This window comes from Pseudorasbora parva, chromosome 13, assembly GCF_024679245.1.
Source record: "Pseudorasbora parva isolate DD20220531a chromosome 13, ASM2467924v1, whole genome shotgun sequence".
In the NCBI taxonomy this organism is placed as follows: domain Eukaryota; kingdom Metazoa; phylum Chordata; class Actinopteri; order Cypriniformes; family Gobionidae; genus Pseudorasbora; species Pseudorasbora parva.
The window spans coordinates 31953433-31977192 of record NC_090184.1 but is presented as its reverse complement, the minus strand read 5'-3'; the positions used below and the strand labels follow the sequence as shown (position 1 = coordinate 31977192).

The following is a 23760-nucleotide window of genomic DNA, read 5'->3' as shown; positions in this document are numbered from 1 at the left end:
CCCAAAGAAGCTTTGCATTCGCTCAAAAAAGCATTGAAATATAGCTTTTCCTTCCTTTTAATTGAAGATGGAAATAATAAGAGATGGCAGGAAAAACTATATTTCTATGCTTCTGCGAGCAAATGCAAAGCTTCTTGGGAAACGCACAAACATTTTTAAAGCGAATGCAAACAAAACGTTTCTTCAGGAAACAAATGGTTTGTCAGCAAATGCAAAAACATAAAAATATATTTTTCCCTTCCATCTGATTTTATCCTTCACCATATGCACTTCATACAGTCACAAAACCATTTAGTTTGAGTGAAACCACTGAACAGTGGCTGTAAAAATTAACTGCCAATATTTCCACAGGTGGAGGAGCAGTTATTAAAACAGGTGTATAAATTCCTTGTATATAAAGGCCCATTCACACCAAAGACGATGACTATAAAGATAACAATAAAATGTTAAAAAAGCCACAAGTCAACTTAGCAGAGCCTTGAGGCACAATAAAGCCCTCTCAGATCTATGCCTGAAATCCAGTGGGGAAGCTCTTTACAGAATCTACTCCAACAGTGTATTAGTTCTGGTTCCTCTGAGAGGCTCATATTTGAGAAAAAACATGAAAAATGTTGTCTCACCCAAGTAATTGTGAGAGACGTTGAGCTCTTGGATGTGTATGAATACAGATCCTTTGGGGATTCTGACCACCTCCTCATAACCTAAGAAAGAGTGAACACACAAACACACACACATATATTTATTCATAGCAAGAGAACAATGCAGTTAGTGGTGCTTCACTGAGAGTGACTGTGATGGGATATGCAGAGGTTTGAGATTCCGAATGAATTCCTGGGCAACGTCTCTCAGTTCTGCTGTCCAACACACAACGTGTTTAAGGCCAGATTCCACCACAGGCCTGCAAACAACTCCAGCCTCTGACCAAGGAGTTAAAAAAAGAAAAGAGCTAAACTAATTTTTCAATCCAGTCCTGCCACCGAGAAAGATTCTGTTGTGAACAGTCAGGAGGCAATGTGGTGAAGACAAAACAATAAACCATCTAAAGATGGGAGTCATAAATTTATTGATTCTGGTTTTGATTCCTTTTAATGATTTTGTTTCCATCACCAATACTTTTGGCGGAAGATACATAAATAGAAAAATCAATTCTTATTGCATTTATTCTTCTCAATATTCAGTTGCCAAATGCCAGATATAACAAATTCCTGCAAAATGTGTTTTAAATGCAGCACAAAGGTGGTATTGTTTAATATGCCGTATATAATTTTTATATTCATATATAAAATAAGATATATTTTACATTAATATATTAAATTTATGTTTTTATTATATAAATGAGGCGGCTAAAATAAATGAGACCCAATAATTGGTCTCTAATAAATTAAAGGGGGGGGGGGTGAAATGCTGTTGCATGCATACTGAGCTTTTTACACTGTTAAAGACTTGGATTCCCATCCTAAACATAGACAAAGTTTCAAAAACTAATGTTGGACGTTTGAAGGAGTATTTCTGTGTCAAAAATACTCCTTCCGGTTTCTCACAAGTTTCGGAGAGTTTTTTTCGAGTATGGCTGGGCGTTAATAGATCGGAAGGTCCTTGTATGGGCCGTACGGGCTCTTCTCCCGGTAGGGTGCACGCGCACGCACGCCCATAAACACTCTCTCAGGTGCAGATCCAGTCGTCCGTGAACACTTATGTCGGTTATAGTCCGCGCCGCGCTCCACTTCAAACCTCCACTTTGACATCAAGTGACTTCAACGCTTCAGCACAGCATTCCGGGAAGGCAGCGCTGCATTTGAACCGATTTGAACGCAGAAATGACGGGAAGCTGCACAACATCGCTTCAGTTGCATCACAAAGTGGATCTCCACACTCCAAGAAGTGTGTTTTTGACGGAGCGCTCCCAGCGATAAAGGTTCGGTCCTGCTTTGGAAGCAGCCGGTGAGTAAAACTGCTTCAAATGTCTGTGCTGTTGCTTATCGTCGCGTGAGTAAACATCAGTAAACGACACGATCACGTGCTTCGTCATTCAAATGCGCTAACGGACTCTATTGTTGTTCTATATATAACGTTACACTAGTCTGACGTCTACTGCTAAGGTTTAACGTTAGTCGCATACAATAGTCCATAAACCGAATCATGTCCTCATAAACTGCGAGTAAACACACACAAATGTTGACAGGCCACTAAATACAGTACATACCACAGAGACGGACGTCCTGCTGCTGCCGTTTCTCCTGTTCAATTTATTTCAGCCTCCGAATGATTCTGGATCATATCTGTATTAGCTGAGATCGATAGCAAGGGTTTGCGCGCTCGTCATTCTTTAGCTCCGCCCACTATACGCCTCCAGGCGCTCGTTTTTTTCCGGAAAGACTCGGTACAGCCCATATTTCTTTTGTAAATATAATAAAACTAAACACTTTTCGGAGATGTGAAGGATGCAATACTACTCTATAGGTACTCAAGATTGACATGAGATTGACTGAAACTGAGTCTTTCACCCCCCCCCCCCTTTAAATAAAAAGTACATTATAAATACTAAGAAAGTAAAAGCAAATTCATTTGTTCATTCATGTTTGTAATACACCACTTCATAACACACTAATCATGCTCTTTCGAGTCAGACAAGATGCATCAGATTATCAGATAAATTCTGTTACTATTCCAATGACTCATAAGTGTTTTTGATTCACTGTACACAAATGGTTCAATAATCAATTGTTCGGGAATTAAACTATTAGTGCAGGACATCGTTTATATGTATGCATGCATTTTCAAGAAATAGAAGCTCTAGCGTAATTTCCTATCTAGCCAATCATTATTCGCCATCTGTAGTATACAAGTTCTGTTTCCACCCATTACTACATTCGCAGATTCTGATGCCGACGTTCATCCCCATCCTCCCCACCACCACTAGGACAGTCCCTGTCCATACATCAGGGGGTTAGCTCCGACCCGGCCTTCCTCTTCAGTAAGGAAATGGAAGCACCCTCTGGATTCGGACTATGGAGCCAAAGAACTTTACCATTTCATCTATTCTATACTACTTTTGTATACAAACTATAAATAAATCTTATTCAAATGTTTTCTTGCCTCCTGATTCTTTCGGGTACAACTACAGAATTGAAAGTCATGAAAACCATTTAGTTTAAAAATATAAACTGGTTCTGAATAAGAATATACTAGAGTACTCAACATACGCACACATCCATGGAGAGAGCGAAGCAGGCAGACATGAACCATTAGTGGTCATGAGTGGTTTGGTCACTCAGTTGGCATTTTGTGAAGCACAATGACTGGAAGCTTCTCTTTTATTGACCACATTTTAAACAAACTGTTTCTTTGTGTTTAAATTGTGCTTGTACCCTCAAGAACCCTGAACTCAAAAATACAGCCAAGAATAGCCCATCATCTCAGCCTCAGCTAGCCACCGCGGTCAATGTTGTCCTGCTGCCCGCCCAGGGAGGGGCCCACTACAGCTTCCTGCAGCTGAGAATAACCTTCAGTCCAGCAGAGCCAGCAGCCTGCCATTCAACAACACCACCCACACCGAACCGGCTCACATTCAAACCTCTGCAGCATCACAGAATCTACACGTTCAGTGCCATTTAACTGTTCATTAGATGTTAATTATTAATATTAATTAGGTTTTGCTGATGTGGCTGGATAACTTACTATACCATCTAATAATATTAATGAGCCAAGACCGCAACAGTAGGTCTCTAGCACAGTACACACTCTAGACTCTCATTAGCACCTAACGTCAGATATGCAAAATTATTTCAAATAGTGAGTAGATTAACTCCGCTACTCTTTAGTAAGCACGCTAGGAAAGAGTTTGGTCAAACTACAACACAATTTTATTTAAGCAATTAACACACTACTGTTCAAAAGTTTATGTTTTTGAAAGACCAAAAATACAGAAAAAAGTTTTCTATTTTATTATATTTTTAAATTGTATTAATTCCTGTGATGGCAAAGCTGAATTTTCAGCATTATCACTCCAGTCTTCAGTGTCATATGACACTTCAGAAATCATTCTAATATGCTAATTTGGTGCTCAAATTTGTTATTTCTACATACCATTGCTTAATACCTTTGTGGAAACCAAGATACAGTTTTTTTTCAGATCACTCCTGTTTGTGACTAAACCGTCATCCTGACTGAAGTGTGTCTGTTTCAGAACAAACTATATAGGAAGGAATTTTGCATGGCTCAGATCCTGTATCTCAGCGTTTATGACTTGGGCCTTGCATGTGAGCAGGTAATTATGAAAGGCCTTTTCAGAACGGCTGGAGTCCCTGTGCACCCCTCAACAGCAAGGCAGCTGTCCAACACATATCTGACCTGAAGCACCATGTTCACTGCACAAACACTTATACACATTGTTTGAGTTTCCATAAAGCCATCAATAGGCCCCTCAACTGTATATCACTCTATGTTCTGATTCCTAACCTTTTTTTAATAATAAAATGTAAATATTAATATGGCCTGGTAAAGAATGTACACTGATATGTTGAAAAAAAAATACCAGTAAAGAATCACACCTTTACAAAAAATATATATACTTTAACTTTATACTCAAATAATCCTGAATAAAATATATCACAAAAAATGTCCACAAAAATATTAAGCAGCACGAGTGTTTTCAACACTGATAATAAGAAATGTTTCATGACCATCAAATCAGCAAATTAGAATTATTTCTGAAGGATCACTAAAAGACACTAAAGACTGGAGTAAAGATGCCATTCAGCATTGCTATCACAGGAGTAATGTGTTGGTGTCGACTGTCACCTTAGTTCCCAGAATAGGGAACGAGATGCTGCATCACTGCTCTAGAAATGCCTCTGCGTGATTGCGTCGTGAAGCACGAATATCGCAAGCCATTTTAGCATTTAAACCTTTGTCTGACTATCTATAAATATATTTAAAGATAGTAACAATAGTATTTTGACTAGTGATAATTATAATTCGACTATTCAGAATGACAATTGGAGATATCTGCAATTATAATTGCACTAGTAAGAAATCTAATTTGAGATATCTCAATACATTTTGACTAGTCAACACTCTATTTAAGACATCTGTAATGACGTCATTGATATCTTTAATAGACGCGTCACACATACGCAAAGATAATTAGATATATCTCTAATTCAATTTCGACTAGTCACAACTCTATTTTAAGATATCTGAATTGTACCTGCTCCTAGTCAAATCTGCTGTTGTGTAGGGATGTGACGAGAGGAAATTTTCCACCAATAATCGACGAGTGACAACATTTGGATGCATATGATTAAATGTCTCCAGCAAGCATGCATTTAGCGTTGTGATTTTAACTGAATCATGTGGCAAAACGGACCTAAAGTGTAATGTTTAATAAAGACTGAAAACTGCTCATCTGTGTTAAGAACAATGGAATTAAACCCCCGACCCCGAGAACACGAAAATAAACGTGTGATGGACAAGAATAATGCTTCAGAATCAAGCCAGACCCAGTCAAAAAAGTTGAAGAATGATTTTAAAAAGATTACAGGTTAATAAATGTTTAAATGACATTGACATGATGTAGCTACTTACAATTAGCATGATGTAGCGGTTTACTCGCGTCATAAAGGTAATAATCCACAAGGTGGGAGTGGTGTATTGTATTATAGCAAAAGATCTGCGATGTGATATTCTGCTGTGTTGAGTGATGAGCGACATTGCGTTGAAAAGTTATTTTAAAATTATAGCATAATGTTGCACCAGAAATAAGGCCAAATACAATACTTAGCCTAAAGATTTTAAATGTGTTCATTTGGGAATAACAACTAACACAATTTAATCTACAGCATGCACATCTCAACATTATTTATTACTTTAATATATAGCCTAGAATAAGACAACAACCTTCTTGAGTCTTCTCTGCATATGTCACTTTCATACATGTCCCAGGTACATTTTTATTTTCATACGTTTGATTTCCTTCTGTATAAAGGAGTTTAAAATGACCAAAGACGCAGGGCTTTTATTATACAATTCTTAAACAAAATGGCAGATGACAACGGTTTCTGCGGTATGATTGGCTAATAAAATGTTTAAGGTGTGGCTTAGCTAAGGTATATTTGCATGCATGTTTAAGATATCTATAAAGGAGTTTTGACTAGTCAGAATGTTATATCTGGAAATATTTTCCAATGGAAGTTAATGGAAGAATATGACTAGTAAAAAAAGCATTATAGATATCTTGAATGTATATTATGACTAGTCAAATTAACATTGTAGATATCTTCAATCCATATTACGACTAGTCACAATCCCATTGTAGAAATCTTAAAGGGGGGGTGAAATGCTGTTTCATGCATACTGATCTTTTTACACTGTTAAAGACTTGGATTCCCATACTAAACATAGACAAAGTTTCAAAAGTTAAGGTGGACGTTTGATGGGAGTATTTCTTTGTCAAAAATACTACTTCCGGTTAGTCATAAGTTTCGGCAAGTTTTTTGCGATCTAGTATGGGAAGGTGTATTTAATGCTTAAACGGCTTGCCATACACGAATGCCATCAGTTCAATAGAGAAATGGAACGTCATAGGCAGGTGACGTCAGAGACGGAAACTATAAAGCATCCCAGCAAACACACTCCTTCAGCTTCTGGAATATGACTGAAGCAAGACGCTAGCGGGCATGCTGGGAGGGGAGTATGGCAGGGTGACGCTGCATATAAGGTTACAGTTGTAAACGAGACGTTCCCTTTCATGGGAATTTGCGCTGTTCACCGTTCTGGGAACGAGAATACCCACGACCCCATAGGAGCCGGATGCTTGCTTAAAACTATGACATTGTATTAAGAGGCGAGTCACCGAGCCCCCGGAGTAGCATTCAAGTCTAGTTCGTAGACTTGAGTGTGATGCGTAGACCAGACGAAAGTGTGATGTGAGGACCACCCTAATGACTGCTTGAGCACCGCAGACTGTTTTTTCGCTTCCTGAAACCTGTCGGTGACGGTAGTGACGGCGCCACCGAACAGGCCCGTAGGGGACAGCGGTGCATCAAGCAAGAACAATTTATCTCTCTCCTTTATCTCTGTACAGTTAAGCCACAGATGCCTCTCCATGGCCACCAGGGCTGCCATAGAGCAACCTATTGATCTTGCCATCTCATTGGTGGCCCAGAAAGCTAAATCTGCTGAAGATCAGAGCTGACGTCATGACAATGACAATGATACATAGAGCGCTTGCTGAAGGCAACAGAGGCTGGAGGCATGCGTTTGCCAGGATCATAAAAAATATGTACGTAGTGTCCGTGACGCCACCCATAGGATTCCGATAAGCCGTTCTGAAGCTTAAAGTAGGGGCGAGCTGGGCGTTGCCATCTTGCGAGCGAGTCATCACGTGTCACTCCCAGATAACAGAAAATGGGCAAAAAGGCAGGATGTGCGCGGAGCTGACGCAATGACTATAGACAGCGGATAAATGGCTATCCACCTGTAACCAAGCCCTTAATTATGCAGAACTTTAAGGCTTTATATAACGTAAACGAATGAGTTATAAAAAAATTCACCCCCTCAGTTGTCATGAAGATCAAAATTAGCCTTATAGGCCAAAAACCACAATTTGTACCAGGCTGTAAACATGTTTTTTTTCTGCTGTAAAGTTGAGAATTTTAACATGGGGCTCAATGAGATTCTGCTCCCTTCTGGAGCCTGTCCCTAGAGGCCAGTTAAGGAATTGCAGTTTACATTACTTCCGTATTGGCTTAAGAGAGATCGCGGGAGGTTGCCGCTTGGCCAGGATGCTTTATAGTTTTATAGTTATAGTCAGCCGCCTATGACGTTCCATCTCTCTATTCGATGGATTGCAGATGGTGCTTCATGATGCAATCACGCAGAGGCGTTCCCAGAGCGGTGAAGCAGAGCGAGTTCCCGTGAAAGGGAAATTACATTTTAAAATATATATTTTAATAGAAAACTGTTATTTTATTGTGTTATAATATGTTGCTGTTCTTAATGCAGCCTTTGTGCATAAGATACATCTTTAAAACTAAATGTTTTAATGTTTCAAAATGTTTAATGTTTCCAAACAGGTATAGTTGTTATCTTATTTCTTTCATTATGTTTTTCTATTCTCTTATTTCTGTTTTATGTATTTTACCCTTAGTCTGTAGATTTTATTTTCTCTTATGCCTACTGTACTTTGTAAACACTGTTTTAAAAGGTGCTATAAAAAAAATGATGTTTTACTTGACTATTACTGTAAACTCATTCGGTTTTGCACTTTACCATTAAACTGCTTTTGGCCTACATCATGGAGATTTTCTTCCTTTTCTTTTATAGTGAGCTGATTTTTATTTAATTCTTGACAACACGCTCAATAACTTCTCGCGTCTGTTCAGTGTCAGAACATACCGCAAAGCGATCAGATTATTTTTATAGACAGGGTGGAGGGTTTGAAACCTTAAAACAACTTGCAACAGATTTGAGGATTTTTTTATAGTGAAATACATTGAATTAATTATACTAGAAGAATGTTCCCACCTTTTCACACCATTTGCTATGATCCCATCTCAAAGCGCAAGTTCATTTGAACATTTTCCAGCTCATGACTTCAATAGCTAATTGAGAAGCGCGTTTACTGAAATCTCTATGGTCACAGGCAGAGAAAGTGCTAACTGGAGAACAGGAAAGAAGAATTATCAGGGGCTTTAAAGAGGTTGGTGTGCGCCACTGAAGGAAGGAGCGATCCTGGACAATCCAGTTCACTTGGACTTCTGAGTTAGATTCAGGCCTCAAAATATTCCCCCAGACACCAGAGGAACTTGCCAAGGCTGCTCCCAGTACCTCAAAGTATGTCTCACTCACACACATACACACACATCTGATGGAGGGTTAATTATATTATCCATCTTCCATCTTCTGAAGGATTCTAGGATACTAAAGGGGAAATTAACTGAGAATATATTGGTGCCTCTTAATCACATTGTTTATTTGCACATGATGTTTGCATTGGTTTATGAGTGCTAATGACAATTTGACACAGGGCTTATAACACTAAACGTAATACAGCGTTTTAGCCGTTTTTGTGGATCGGTGTGAATGGGGATTGTTTTGACAACGCTGTCATTTGTTCACGAAAAACAAAACACTTTCCACTTTTTAGTACATTGTTGTTGCGTAAACGTACCCTTAAATAACCCTTTTCTATGGGCTGTAATAGTGATACTTGGAAGTCAATATGAATAAATGTTCACAACTCATTTTAATTCCATCACGTGACATAAAATAATTGAAACAGAATAATTAATAAAAAAGCAACAAGACAAACTTAAGTGACATCAGCAGAAAAGCAAAGTTCTTTCAGAGTAAAGTACGTTTTTATTTCTGTGAATTTACAGTTGGTGTTAAAATATGATTACCTAATGTTAACCTAAATCATTGATCGGAACAATATTTTAGCACTCTGTGCTGAATAGAGCTTAAGTTTAACATTAGATGATCATATTTTAACACCAACTGTAAATCAACAGCAATAGGTACTCTACCTCTGTCAATAGAAAAGCTGTTTTTACTGAATCTATCCCACAGAGGGCTTATATTTTAACACCTAAAACATTATTTCACAAGACTGTTTGTCTGAAACAAAACTGTCAGTGGAAAATTTTCAACAACCAGGTCCTCAGCGAGAAAAATGGTATTTCAGCAATACCAGTTTCTTTTGCACATATTGTTACAAATTGTTCCAGTTCAAAATGAAGTGCACAGTGTACCTCCTTCAGACAAGGAGTCATTGAAGACCCCCTCGATGACCTGGCAGCTGCTCCCATCTCCTCCACAAATACGGCAGCGATCTTCCCGAACATCCGAGCCCAGAATCCGGTCACAGCCCACATGCTGCATACAGATACACACACACACACACATTACAAAAGTCACAATGAAGAAAAAATTATAATAAACTCGCAGATATTACACTACATAATGTACACCTTCGCATTTGCATCATTGTCTGAGCAAATTTAAACTGTCAAATTGCATGCTGTGCATTAAACGTCCACTGAAATCAAAATGTAAGTTTTTTAGCTTTTAGTATGACTGTGTTAGCCTTAATGTTATGAATAATCTGGTATGTTCCAAAACTATGACAAAATTTGCATTTAGGAGATATAAGCATTCAAAATTTACAGTCTCTCATTTCCGTTAAAACGAAAAATGTTTTTTGCAAAAACAGAACAAAACATACTTAGAGATTAGGACCCAATTTTCACTATTAATTATTAATGACAACTTTTGCCTCCATAAACTCCTAATTACTGCTTATTAATAGTTAGTACGGTGATTGTTAAGTTTAGGTATTGGGTAGGATTAAGGGATGTAGAAAATGGGCATGCAAAAAATCCATTAATACATGCTTTATAAGTACTAATAAACAGCCAATATCCTAGTAACATGCATGCTAATAAGCAAACGATAATGGTGAGAATTGGACCCTAAACTAAAGTGTTACCAAACATTCAAATAAGAATAAAACATTCTTTGTAATCAGAGTAACTAGGCATATCTCTTTAAAATTAAGCATACGTTTTACAAATGTGTTAATTTTTATAATCATCAACTTTAAGTCACTTACAGACAAATAGCCTATCAGGAAAAGTGTAAAATAAAAGGATGGCATAGATAAAGCCATTTGCTCTGCAAAAATATATCCTGCTCGAACGGAAAAATGGCAGAACAACCAGACAGCTGTGTAAATGATCAAGAGTTAAAATTTCAAAATAAAAGTCTTTTTTCATTGTTTTCCCTTATATTTTAGTCAACAGTATTCAGCATTGACTCCAGACCCAAAGGACAAGGACAAATATTCAGCTTTTCACCAAACAATTATAGTCTTTATCTACTTTTATGATTTTCTTGCGTTTTTGCATTCTTTTTGAAGCTTGAAAGCTTCAGTTTCCATTCACTGTAATTGCATAGAAAAAGACCAGTGCATGTAATATTTCTTCTTTTCTATTGCACAGAAGAAAGTCAGTCATGAGCTCAGATGGTGTTAACATATTTAACTAATCGCATATGTTAACACGTTACTTTTGACAGCCATTATATAAACATAAATGTTTGATGTACAATCTTGAGAGCAATCCCAGAACTTGAGAGATCACAATCCATTTAAATTGACATTGTGCAAAGCAAAGCAGGTTTCTCCAGATGGGCAAAATTTGCACAAAAACAGGCCATTAAATGAAGAAACTGAAGTGTCTCTGCTGTCAGGATCTAAAAGGTAACACAAAAAGAACTCAGTAACCAGCAGACCTGACACTACTTGAGACTTTCCAAATCCAGGCCTGTGCAACTTCACAAAAATCCCACTAAAGCTCCAAAGACTTTTGTTGACCTGGCCTAGATACCATAACCTGCAAATGTGTGACCTATTTTTCCTCACAACAACAATGGTAAGTCAGTGGCCACTCAGAGAAGGCAGGGCATGTCCTGTGCTGGACCGAACAGAGTCGAGCTTCGGGACACGTGGTTCCACGGGCTGTTTTTAATGTCTTGTGCTTCAAAGCTCTTACTTTCATAATCAAACCCTTATTGTTTGGGAGCTAAGCCACCATGAGGCTGCAAACACTACTTTGATTTCCACCCCTGCTGTTCTCCGGTTTTTATATGCACCATAAATAAGAAAGCAAAGAAAACGAGTGAGGAAAGGAGATGGAGGAAGAGAGGAAAGAGAGGAGGGAAGGAAAGAAATGGAGAAAGGGTGAGAGTTGAGTTGGGAGGGTGGGAGAAGTCGTGATCATGTTCAGCTGCGTGCACCGAGGACAGATGGATCTGGGGGGTCACTGAGTTCTTGCCGCATTCAGAGCAGAGCAGAACAGGGCTGGACTGAACTGAACTTTTGATAAAAACAACCATTGGTCTGGACAACAGCGCAAAGATAAACCAACTCAACTCAATCCAAAGGAGTGCATTCAGCCTGTCCTGCTCAGTACAACAAAATGAAACACTAAGTAATATACACTACATCAAGAAACATGCTAATAAACAAACTATTTTTACACTTTGTTTGATTATTTGGGCCACACCAGAATTCAATTTCACCTCTCTCAACCCACTGGTCTATTTTCACATTGTGATTTTGAATAAGAAGGTTAATTATCAAAGTGAGAGCCACCATGAGTACTAGCGCAGATGTTTACCACAGAAACTAGTTAATGACTCAGAAAAGAGAATAGGCCAACTTCAAATGTTTTAATCACGTTTTTTGTTCATTTCCATTTTCTACCAAAAACATTAAAAGGAAAGACACTAGCATTTAGCTGACACAGAAATACTGCCAAGGTCATGTAATCCGAGACAAGCTATGATATAGAAATGCATTACACTACAGTGTAAATGGGGTCAAATGCAAATTTAGGGCACATGAAAAAACTTTGAAATGTGCTGGCCCAAAAATATTAATTAATTAATTTATTTATTAAAACTTAATGGGTTATTTCCTCCAAAAGTGAAAATTCTGTCATTAATTACTCACCCTCATGTCGTTCCAAACGTACTCACAGATGCGTTTTTTTTTAACTAGCATACATCGAGTAAGCAAGATTTGGGTTCAACATGAGATGGTAAGTTAGACTTGCTTTCTCATTACTCAGAAAGGTAGTAAAGACACCATTGAAGTTATCCATGTGACTCCAGTGGTTTAATCTCAATTGAATGGAGTGACAAGAGTCCTTTGTTTGCACACAAAAAACTAAATCAATTTACCACTTTTACAAAATACACGTGCATTGTGTTGACATGAGAGCAGACGTTGTTGCGTGAATGAGCATCGAAGATTATTACAGTAGCAGTAATATGTTAATCAAGTATGAACAATGAACAGTAAACTGATCATTCTTTTGTGGTTGTTATCAGTCAAAATTATTGACTGTTATTCTCATTATTGATGTTAATTGTCCCAAAAATGTTTTTTTTTTCCTTTATAGTTTAACACATTCTTACCAATGCATTTTTGAAAGTCACTTTTGCAAATTTCACAAAATCTTATCTATGTTAGTCAGCTAAAGTCGGGCTCAGACTACGGGAGTTTTTAAATCCTAACCGATTATGAAATCTGGTTGCATCACGATTATAAAGAGAATCTTCACAGGTTTTTTTTTCTCTCAAATCTCAAACAAGCACACACTACAAGTTTTTAACATTTTAGTGCATCACACACCAGTGTGCAATGCACTATAATGTTAAAAACTTGACTGCTGTTCTACAAGCAGTCGGGTTGTTGCAACACTTCCACACGCTGTTCCACCATCTCCGCTGTTCAACGGACCTGCACAGCAGCTTATTTCACGGGTGCAATTTCAAAGGGGCTCTCATTGGTGAATGTGTAAGAATTTATGCAATCATCCTGATTTAAAATCTTAAACATCAAAACATGTTGAGCAGAAAGGGAGGTTAAAGATCAGATTATATCTGTAAATGCCTAACATTACCAGATCATCTCCACCGAACATCGGAACCAACCAATGTCATGAACAAGATTTTTCCTCAGATTGTCGGGAAGGGTAAATTGGGCATAAATCAGCTCCTGTGGTCTGACTCTGAGCCTGGCTTAACTGGCCAACATTCTCTCACATCAGCCAGAGGACAGCCGGGCCAGGCTATGCTTATTGTTGACCCTGCCGTTATATACTGTAAATACATCTTCACATCTACCATATTGCACTCTGATGTTTAATACGATTTAGTGTTAAAGCATCCTTAATAGATAGTAAAAAATGCAATGAGGTAGCAATTGAGTTTCAGCAGTTCCGAGCAATAAAGTGTTGAAAGATTGGGGGATCTATGTGCCAATCACTAAAAGAGGGAGTTTTTTCTCTTCTGTTCTGTTTCATGCTATGGCAGAAGTCATCAAATTATCATACGAACCCTGCCATCTGAAAACTCTCAGATATGTATACTTAAGAAAAGTGTGTTACTGTCTCACCTTACACTCGCCATTAACACAAACGTCCAGAGAGTCGTCCCTACAGGGAGTGCCATCCACCACAGCTGGAGCGCGCTCAGTGTAGAAGTTATAACCCTCTGCCAGGCAGTTCAGCGAGCATGACTTCACCCCACCTGCAGTCAAAATGTGCAAAACATCACACCTCAATGATTATGAGCCATTTAGTCAGCCATTTAAAGGGATACTTCACAGCTTTTTCATATTAAACTGTTATTCCCTTAACTAAGACAAGTTGATACATACCTTTCTCATCTCAGTGTGTGCACTTAATCGCTCTGACGAATAGTTGAACGACCTAGTATGGTGACATATAATAAAACGTGTCGCTTTTCTAAGCAGATTATAAAGGAGAACTATAATGCATGGCGGAATAGCACTTCTGAGAGTACTTCGACTCGGCACATTAAAAAGTCCCGGCTGAAACATCCTCCCTCACATCCCCCTCCCCCTATTGACAGAAATGAAAGAGGGAGGGGGGAGATGTGAGGGAGGATGTTTCAGCTGGGACGAGAGAGGTATGTATCAACTTTTTAGGTTAACTTTTTAGTTAAAGGTACTCTATACAACTTTCCGTCCACTGGAGGCCAAGTGTGAGCTCAGTATCTTGGGACATGTGGTCTTCACCTCACAGCCGGTAGAAAATAGGACTCGGGCAGAAATCATGTTCATGGATGCGGTTATTAACGTTACTCTAGTGTAAAGCAAAGCAGGACCGAGTGTTGTGGAGCTGAGCAAGGCCGCTGGAGCGATTGTTATACAAAACACACGGCTCGCGAGTACCGGGACTTTTATTATGACGGGATGGGAGACAGTCACAGGGCATGTGCACTTCTGCCTTTTCCGGTCATGATTAAGGCTGCGTCCGAAACCTGGAAAATGCTGCCTTTCGGAGGACACATTTGAAGGCAGGACTCCAAAGACTCCAAATCTAATGTTTGCTTAACTTCCTATCTCCTGAGATCCCTTCATCTGATCGATTTTTGAAGGCAGCGTACATGTGTCCTTCGCTGCCTTTAATATCCCACAGCTCTCTCTATTTTGCTGTAGATCATTAAACTGTTCCACTGCAGCAAAACGCTGCCTTACAAGTCATTGTCTGATGAGGCAGCGAGGCAATGAGTCAGCAGCCAAGGTTTGTATCTATCATATTAGATACATGTGTTTAAAATGATGTTATGACGTTACTCTGTGCGTTCTCTCGCCGCTGCTGTGACATGTTCACACTGCTAAGAGAAAAGCGCTTCTGCAGAATAAAACCGAGGGTAACGCAGATATGACGCGATTGACAGGCGACTCGCTCAAACGCTATGCTGAAACGTCCCGGTCCTTAGTTAAAATAGCAATTTTCTCACAATTTACAAATAGTTGGAAACATCTGGGATGTTGTAAGTACTCAACTGAACAAAATATATAACACTGGCCTAGTGGTTTTTGGATATTTTACTGCAAAAATACTACATAGTGTACCTTTAAGGGAATAACATAGTTTAATATGAAAAAGCGGTGAAGTATTAACATGTTACATACTTTAAAAAAAGAGCTGGAGATATACAAGTTGTTTCTACATAAGAAAGACAAAGGAAACTAACTATGCTAGTAGTGCAGAAACATCAGTTTAAACTGACTGATGTATCCCCACGGGCATTACAGGATGTCATAAAATCTACAAAGCTCTTATGTTGTTATTGTTACATGCAGTATATAATATCAATGTGACGCACACTAATGCTAACACCATTACGCTCGTTGACTCCTCATGTGTTATGCATTGTTAACTTTACAACATTACACAACGGCAAAACAAACCTGAAAACAAACTCTTGGCAAATTTTCTCCCCAGTTTAAAGTGCCTCTAACAATGGGGACACATGAACGGCGTATTTCATGCAGCCAAACAGAGCTTTATAACTATACTAACTCTGCGGGACGGCCGCCAGCACTCTGAAGAGTTCCATGGCTGCATGTGGTATTTTAATGAGCTTGTGGGGTTTATGTAAGTTAGTTTATTCTTCCACTGCTGTCACATCCTTGAGTAGCAGAAAGGGGGGTCCAGGGCACATTTGAGATGATTTGCTTATGATAAAACAGCTGAAATGCACATACAACACACTTGCTTTATTCCCCAGTCTCCTCTTTAATGGCCCTACAAATTTGAGAAACAGTAAATAAAGCATGTTGGAGGGGAAAACGGTCTCTCTCAGCACATTCCCTAAGAGACAAAGAAGAAATCACATGTGACGGACAAGGAAGAAAGAGAGAGGAGACGAAGGCTGCCTTAAAGCTGATGTTAAATGTTATATAGCTGTGCCGTGGAAGCCTTGGGAAGTACATAATCATTCAAAAGTTTGGGGTCTTCTTCGAAGTCTTTTATGCTCTCCTAGGCTGCATTCATTTTATTAAAAAATACAGTAGAAACAGTAATATTGTGAAATATTATTACAATTTAAAATAATTGTTCTCCACTTTAACACTATTTGAAATGTCATTCACGTCTATGATGGTAAATCTGAATTTTCAGCAGCGTTACAGATTCAGCTATCACATGATCCTTCAAAAAATCCTCATACTGATATGCAAATGAATATGCTGATTTAGTGGCTGCTTAGTACTTCTGCCTACGTCTAGTGTGACATTTTCATCGTGATTGCGCAATCACTGGCACTCACAGAGAAGCACAAGGTAAGATATTTAGGTTATAAAGTAAATTAATTTGTAATAAATGAATAAAAAAAGATTGATTATTTCGCTAGATAAGACCCTATTCCTCGTCTAGGATCGCGCAGAGCCTCTGAAGCCCTTCGAAGGTCTTTGCAACTGCATTGATTTGGACCTTCAACTAGTTGGTTGCAATTGAAAACCATTAAAGGAAGAAAAATCCTGGAATGATTTTCTAAAAAAAAACGCTATTTTCGACTGAAGAATGATCGAAATGTGAGTGAGTAAAATATCAGGAAATTTTTATTTTGAAATGAACTAAGGCAAACCAGGGACTAGTTGATTTGCTCTATGATCTGTGTAGTTTTATACACCTCTTAACAGTTATCTAAAATTAAGAGAAAAATAACATGGTTAAAAAGAGTGAAGGAACATACTGTGCATTGATGTATTATTGTTTAAAGTGTAAAGCCTATTACACACTGTATAGGTTATGTAACAAAGAACAAGCAGTTAATTGACTCATAATCTCACTCATACTGGTACCAGTGTGTTGTTTTGTCCCTGCTCCGGGCCTCCTTTATATTACTCTTGAAAGGCTGGTGGGTCTGAACTCGTTCCCCTTGCCTGTACCTGGCAGCGGTGGTGCTAAAACTCTGTAATCTTTCTTTGGCTGCCTAAAAGCCGCTTGCCTTATCAGTTGAATCACATCTACCACAGTCTTTATGTTAAATAATAACTCTTCCTCTGTTTTATAAACCTAAAGAGGGCAGTTTTAGAGCTGCTGGCCAATTTTCTGTTAGTGTTGGACTAATTTGATAAGGTCCTGGGTGCCTGTGAAAACATATACTGAAGCAGGCTCACGATGGAAACTGTGCATCCCATGAGGCTTTGCTCTGGCAGGCCATAGGTGTATTTTTCAGTTGGCTAAAAGAGGGCTTCACTGGAGTGTATGGGTTTCAGGAGGTTCTGGTGAGAGCGTATACAGCCAGAGCACAATGCGTTGAATAGTATGCGTATAGCGCATAGCGTATAGCGTCTCATAATGCAATGTGTTTGACCTGAACTTTGGCAAAAGTGATAAAGCATGATTTTAATCTTTCTCTGGACTCAACAGAGTTGAGTTAAGAACTCCAAAAGTTAAGACACTGGCTACATTTACAAGCATATAATGTGATTAAGGCAGTAGTACTGCAATGAAGCTGGAGCTCATGCGAACAGAACGTTGTGATTATAAAAATGTGATTATGATTATAATTAGAGTAACTATAAAAATCACAGTAAAATTTCTTACTCTCATTATAAAATGTAAAGGTCAGTACAATTTGTTTGGCTTTCAACAATTTTAATAATAAGAATGTCATCATTAAATAAGCATATTAGAATGATTTCGAAAGGAACGTGTGACACTGAAGAAGTAATGACTGAAAACTCAGCTTTACCGTCACAGGAATAAATCACAATTAATTATATATTACATTATATTATATAACAGAAAATGTATATTTAAACTGTAATACTATTTCACAATATTCCTGATTTTACAGTATTTTTACTGATTAAATAAAGGCAGCCTTGCTGAACATAAGAAACTTATTTTAAGAAAATCTTACCAATGTCAAACTGATGTAAATGTAGCTAAAACATTTTTACACAAAATTAGGTTAAAATAGCTAAATAACCATATTTATGTATAAGAGGACAACTGTAATCCACGCACTGAATTAAACACGCATGTGACTGACCACAAAGTAGCACACTACTATTTGAATATTTTAGCACTGCATAAAATTATATAGTAAAAGAAAGAATAAAAGCTAATAAAAAAGGAATAAACAAACAAAAATAAAGAAATTATTCATGACAGATAGTCAATTACAAACCAAGTTAAAAAAAAGAAAGAAAGAAAGAAAGAAAGAAAGAAAGAAAAAGAAAGAAAGAAAGAAAAAAAAAGAAAGAAAAAAAGAAAAAAAAAGAGAAAAAAAAAGAGAAAGGATTCAGACAGCGCAGGTCTAAGGTCTATATGCCACCTGACCCTAAAGCAGGGTAAAACAGCAGTCTGGCACTTATTTTGACAGCTGCAAGGGATTTCCATTGTAAAATCAGCTGACTTGATGAAAGCAGCGCTTGTAGCCTACAGTGGGCTTCTCTCTGTAAGCCATTATGTTATTGGAGGGGCAGATTAAAGGCAGTTATGTCCTTGACAGCCAGCTTTACATTCATCAAAAGCAGGAACTTAAACTGGAGATTCTAGGAGTGTGCAGTCCACAGCGCGGCATATGGATGCCAGACTGTTATCTGCACCCTCCCTCTCTCTCTCTCTCTCCTTCTCTCTCTCTCTCTCAACTGAGTCAATGCAGAGATTGGTTCTTCGAAGCATGGTGGTCCAGTCCTAATATCTAAACCACCTTCAAAAGCCCTAAACAATCTTAAACAACAACAAGAACAGCCTTAAAGATTCCCATAATCATGAAAGATGTAGTTAGGGAACTAATGGCTCATTTCCACAGAGCGGTAAAGTAGAGTACAGTAAGATTCAGGACATTCGGCAGTGAGTCTAGCTATACCCTTTAGGCACTAGACTACTGTGCTAGGTACCCCTACAGAAGGGTGCCAACAAAAATGTATGGTACCATTCACAACTTCTGACAATCTAAATAATTTTGTACCGTCCAGTGGAAACAAGGCATAAAAGATCTTGTGATTCTGTTTAGGTCTGAGCACAAACATTGTCAATAGTTCAATATATATATATATATATATATATATATATATATATATATATATATATATATATATATATATATATATATATATAACAACTTAAAGAAATGTAGCAGTTCAGAGTGAAAACAGGCTGATCAAAGTGATACAAATCAATGTGAAATGACCAGTAGGTCTCAGAAAAGGTGCTTTAAAGGTATACTTACCACCCCTGTAAGGCTTCCATGTGTAGAATTTCCCCCGGAAAGGAACGCTGTCAAAGTCTGAGCACTGAATCTCCCGAAAATCTTGAGATCCGGCTGGGCATTCCTAACCCACACACAACTCAGTCAGACTGAGGATCTTATGGAGCATGTCAACAGTGAACCATTTTCTTCTATTGGAGTATGTCTACATCATTTAGAGCAGGGGTGTCCAATTCAGCTTCTGGAGGCCAAACGTCCAGTAGATTTTAGCTCCAACCTACAAACACACTTGTCTGGAAGTCTAAAGACCTTTATTGGCTGGTTTCAGGTGCGTTTAATAAGGGTTGAAGCTAAACTCTGCAGGACAGTGGCCCTCCAGGAGCAGGTTTGGATACCCATGATTTAGAGGTTGATCAATGCATCCCAAAATGTGTCAGAGCTTCAGTTTTATCAACTAATTTAGATGATACAAAAGCAGAATCCATTCACAAGCAAGCCAAAGATTTCTACAAGTGGAATTAATTTATAACAATTTGGACAAATTCTTTTCTAACACACACAAATGGAATCAGTAAGTGACTTTCAAACTTACATCAATGTTGCAAGATCTGAAGCGCTTCCTCTCTCCCAGACAATATTTCCCTCCAACCGTTGGCCTGCATCCACACAAGGACAAGCATCAGACACATCTGAGTACAATTTCTATGTAACTCCCAATTACACAATATATTCTGCTCAAGTTCATCTCAGCCAGACATCTTCTGCCTTTCTGTCGATCTGTTAGTTTTTCCGATTTTTCCTGGCATTCCATCAGACTAGGTTCATTGAGTACAACGGGCTGAGAGTAAGAACATTATGAATCATCAAATCACTCGTATACATTATTGTTCCAAAGTTTGGGGTTGGTAAGATTTTATGTTTTTGAATCCATTGAATGGATTCATTGAATCCTTGCTGAATAAGTTTTAGAACTCACCTGGGACTGTCACAATGGCGAATAGAGGATGAGACTCCACCCCCACAGGTGCGACTACACTCCTCCCATGGTGACCAGTGGCCCCACCCACCATCTACACCCTCTGGACGTGTTCCATACGGCACACACACTCTTTTGTAGCACCACTAATGAGAAAATATTATGAATCAACATTATTTATGTGTGAACATTTATATTATATACAACCATTTTATTATCAAAGATGATCTACCCATTAAGCTAAAAAAGGCTGTTTTTCCCAAGCTTTGATATATCTGTGTTCTGATATTCCTCCCAGAATTCCCTGTACTTACCCCTTTTTCGATGGTGCTGCTCTGACAGATGGTGCCCTCGGCTGCTGGGATACTACTGGTGATGCAGCGATTCCCTTTGCTCATGCACCAAAGCTCACTGCACACTTCCTGAACACACACACACGCCACTAAACAAAACTCCAGACAATGTGGGAAAAACAGACATTAAGAAACACTCAAGAGGCTGAAGAACAGAGTGGAAAGAGTAGAAGTAGCACATTCCTGCACCAAACAACGTCCTCCAACGTGGCTATGAGATTGCTAAGGAACTCTGAGAGTCGCTCTGATACTGTGGATAGTTGCTAGGGTAATTGCCCTTATATACTATGCTAAAGAATGTGTATTGCTGTACATTCATGTATGATGCCATTTACATGACACTTTAAATAATATTATAGTATTTCCATTTCCATGTCCAAACAAAGAAGAGTTATACCATGGTGTTGATCAGTTTTACAGTAGATAAGCCTCACACTGCACTTTAGATCTACCCAATAACTTCCTGCTTTATTAGACTTCATAGTTACAGTGAGAGCTGAACTAGTGTGTGTAATCCTCTTCCAGATGTTAAGTTTCCTGCACTGGCATCCCATAAAGCAGTCCATACCTAAAACTCGACTTAACACAAGCAGATATTGCTCACTTTACAGACTCCACTGTGCATCTCTGGAGGTGTAAAGGTCAACCATGGCTAGCAGAGAATAAAGCCACAAACCAAAAAATTGCACATTTTTGACCAACATGTGGTTTTGGACAAAAGTGGCAAAATGCCAGCGGTCTGAAGTCTTGAGGGGGGAGCAAAAAATGGAATGTTACAGCCAGGGAAAGGTAGACCTACCATCTGGTGCAGATTTACAGAGAGAAAGAGAAAAAGATAGAAAGAGGGAGGGATGGTGGAGAGAGTGTGCTAGATGATTTACTGTGGCGATATAAAGGCAAGCTGGATAGGACCATAACCCAAAATTCATCTGTCCAAAGACGACACTTCAGCATAGATGTCTTACTGTAGGATGGTTATTATATATATATATATATATATATATATATATATATATATATATATATATATATATATATATATATATATATATATATATATATATATATATATATATATATATAACCATCCTTGACATTAGGTGACATTTTAAAATTGACATTAAAAAGAATGTTTAAACGTAAACAATTATTGAACAAGTTCACCCAAAAATGAAAAGAAATATTTTAGCAAACAATGGCCAATTTTTTTCACTCTCTTTAGAATACAATAAATATTGCACATGGGTTATATCAACTATTTTAAGTTACTTCGACATTCCATGGTACTTTAAAGAAATGGTGGTGCTTTTAATGGTATATCTCCAAAAACACAGCACTACCATGGCATTTGTTTTTTGTTTATGTTACTGACACAATAAACGTCTCTAATATATGCTTTTCTTGTATGTTGATATTCACTATTGTTCAATAGGTTTAAAGGCAGTTAGATTTTCTTGAATGTTTTTGAAAGAAGCTTTTGATAGCTGCATGTGATAAAAATACATTAAAACTGTAAATGTGAAATTAATTACAATTTAAATTAACTGTTTTTAAATTTATTTTCCATGATTCTTTGATGAATAGAAAGTTCAATCTTACTGACCCCAAACCATTGAATGATAGTGTAGATCAGGAAAAAACATGGTATTACCATGGTCCCATAGTCAAAAATCATGCTGATCTGCATTTTTAATAGATGATGATGATGTTGATGATGGTGATGGAATTTTCTTTCTTGGGTGAAGAGCTGTTGTCAATTACACTGAGTGATGCAAGTACCCCGTATTTACACTGACGAGACTTCACTCCGTACTGGAAGCGGCACTGCTCATCTGCATCATAGGCTTGGCCAGGGGCTGTGGTGGGGTAAACAAATTCCTGTTTGGGGGGAACATTGTTCAGACAGGAACCCATGCCAGAGCTAAGAAACGGAAAGAAAACAGAATGAGTGTGTCAGAAGGGATGGAAGTCTAAAGTTCATACTGCCCTGATGCCAACAAAAAACTAAAACAACTCAGAACTGTCGTGATAACAGAGTTTACTTTTTTTTAATCAGCATTACTCCAGCTTTCAGTGTCAAATGATCCTTCAGAAATCACTAAAATATGCTGAAATTTTAAAAACAGTTGCTGCTTAATATTTTTATTCAGGATTCTTTGATGAAAAAGAAAGTTCATAAGAACAAAACAATTCTATCTTTTTTTAACATTACCAATGTTTTTACTTTCACTTTAAATCAATTTAATGTATATTTCTCGTTTAGGACTGTAACCCAGGCTCCCTGATAAGGGAATGAGATGTGTCAGAATGTTGATGCTATGGGAACATTTCTGTGTAATTGTGTCTGAAACGTGTAAAATCCCTCCAGTCTCATTGGCAAAATGTACAACGGACCAAACAACGAAATGATAAAGGATACCTGGACCAAATATTGTCAGCTTCTGACTGGCTGAAGTCATTCACCCTCAGGCATGCAGGAAGTATGGAAAAAAAGTTACGCAGCGCCTCATTGCCTTCTCAGGGAACCAGGAATATAGTCATAACCGAGGCATTCTCTTTCCAGATGAATCAATTCTGCATCAGAATGCTGATGCTATAGGAATGTTCATACCCACAACGACGCATTGAACAAAATGCCAGCCCAAGTGGGAATTATGGCAAGCAAAAACTTAGGACAACCGGCTGTGGATTAAAATCCAGGCTCCACTTCAGATGCACAAGACAAACGCTGCCAGTGAGAATGCATGGCTCTCGCTCTCCATACACACTGCTTCTTACCCTGCCAATGCACTGCTTGCACGTGCGGTGTGAAGCCGGCATTAGAGACAGCCATATTTCTTGTAGAAATGGCTGTTTCGACTAGAGGTGAAGAGAGGCCAT

At 38.2% G+C, this 23760-nt stretch overlaps 1 protein-coding gene across 2 annotated transcripts in view; it reads right to left on the bottom strand.

Moving 5' to 3' along the window:
• The window catches only part of adamts10 (ADAM metallopeptidase with thrombospondin type 1 motif, 10), a 79564-nt gene that overhangs the window by 9525 nt on the left and 46279 nt on the right, over nt 1-23760 (bottom strand). For both annotated transcript variants that reach the window (XM_067413957.1, XM_067413956.1), the window contains exons 11-18: nt 22660-22801; nt 20842-20949; nt 20528-20673; nt 20144-20207; nt 19573-19675; nt 13967-14100; nt 9756-9879; nt 621-701 (exon numbers count right to left, since the gene is read on the bottom strand). In XM_067413957.1, coding sequence (XP_067270058.1) covers nt 621-701; nt 9756-9879; nt 13967-14100; nt 19573-19675; nt 20144-20207; nt 20528-20673; nt 20842-20949; nt 22660-22801 — 902 coding nt within the window. The remainder of the gene's footprint in view (nt 1-620; nt 702-9755; nt 9880-13966; nt 14101-19572; nt 19676-20143; nt 20208-20527; nt 20674-20841; nt 20950-22659; nt 22802-23760) is intronic.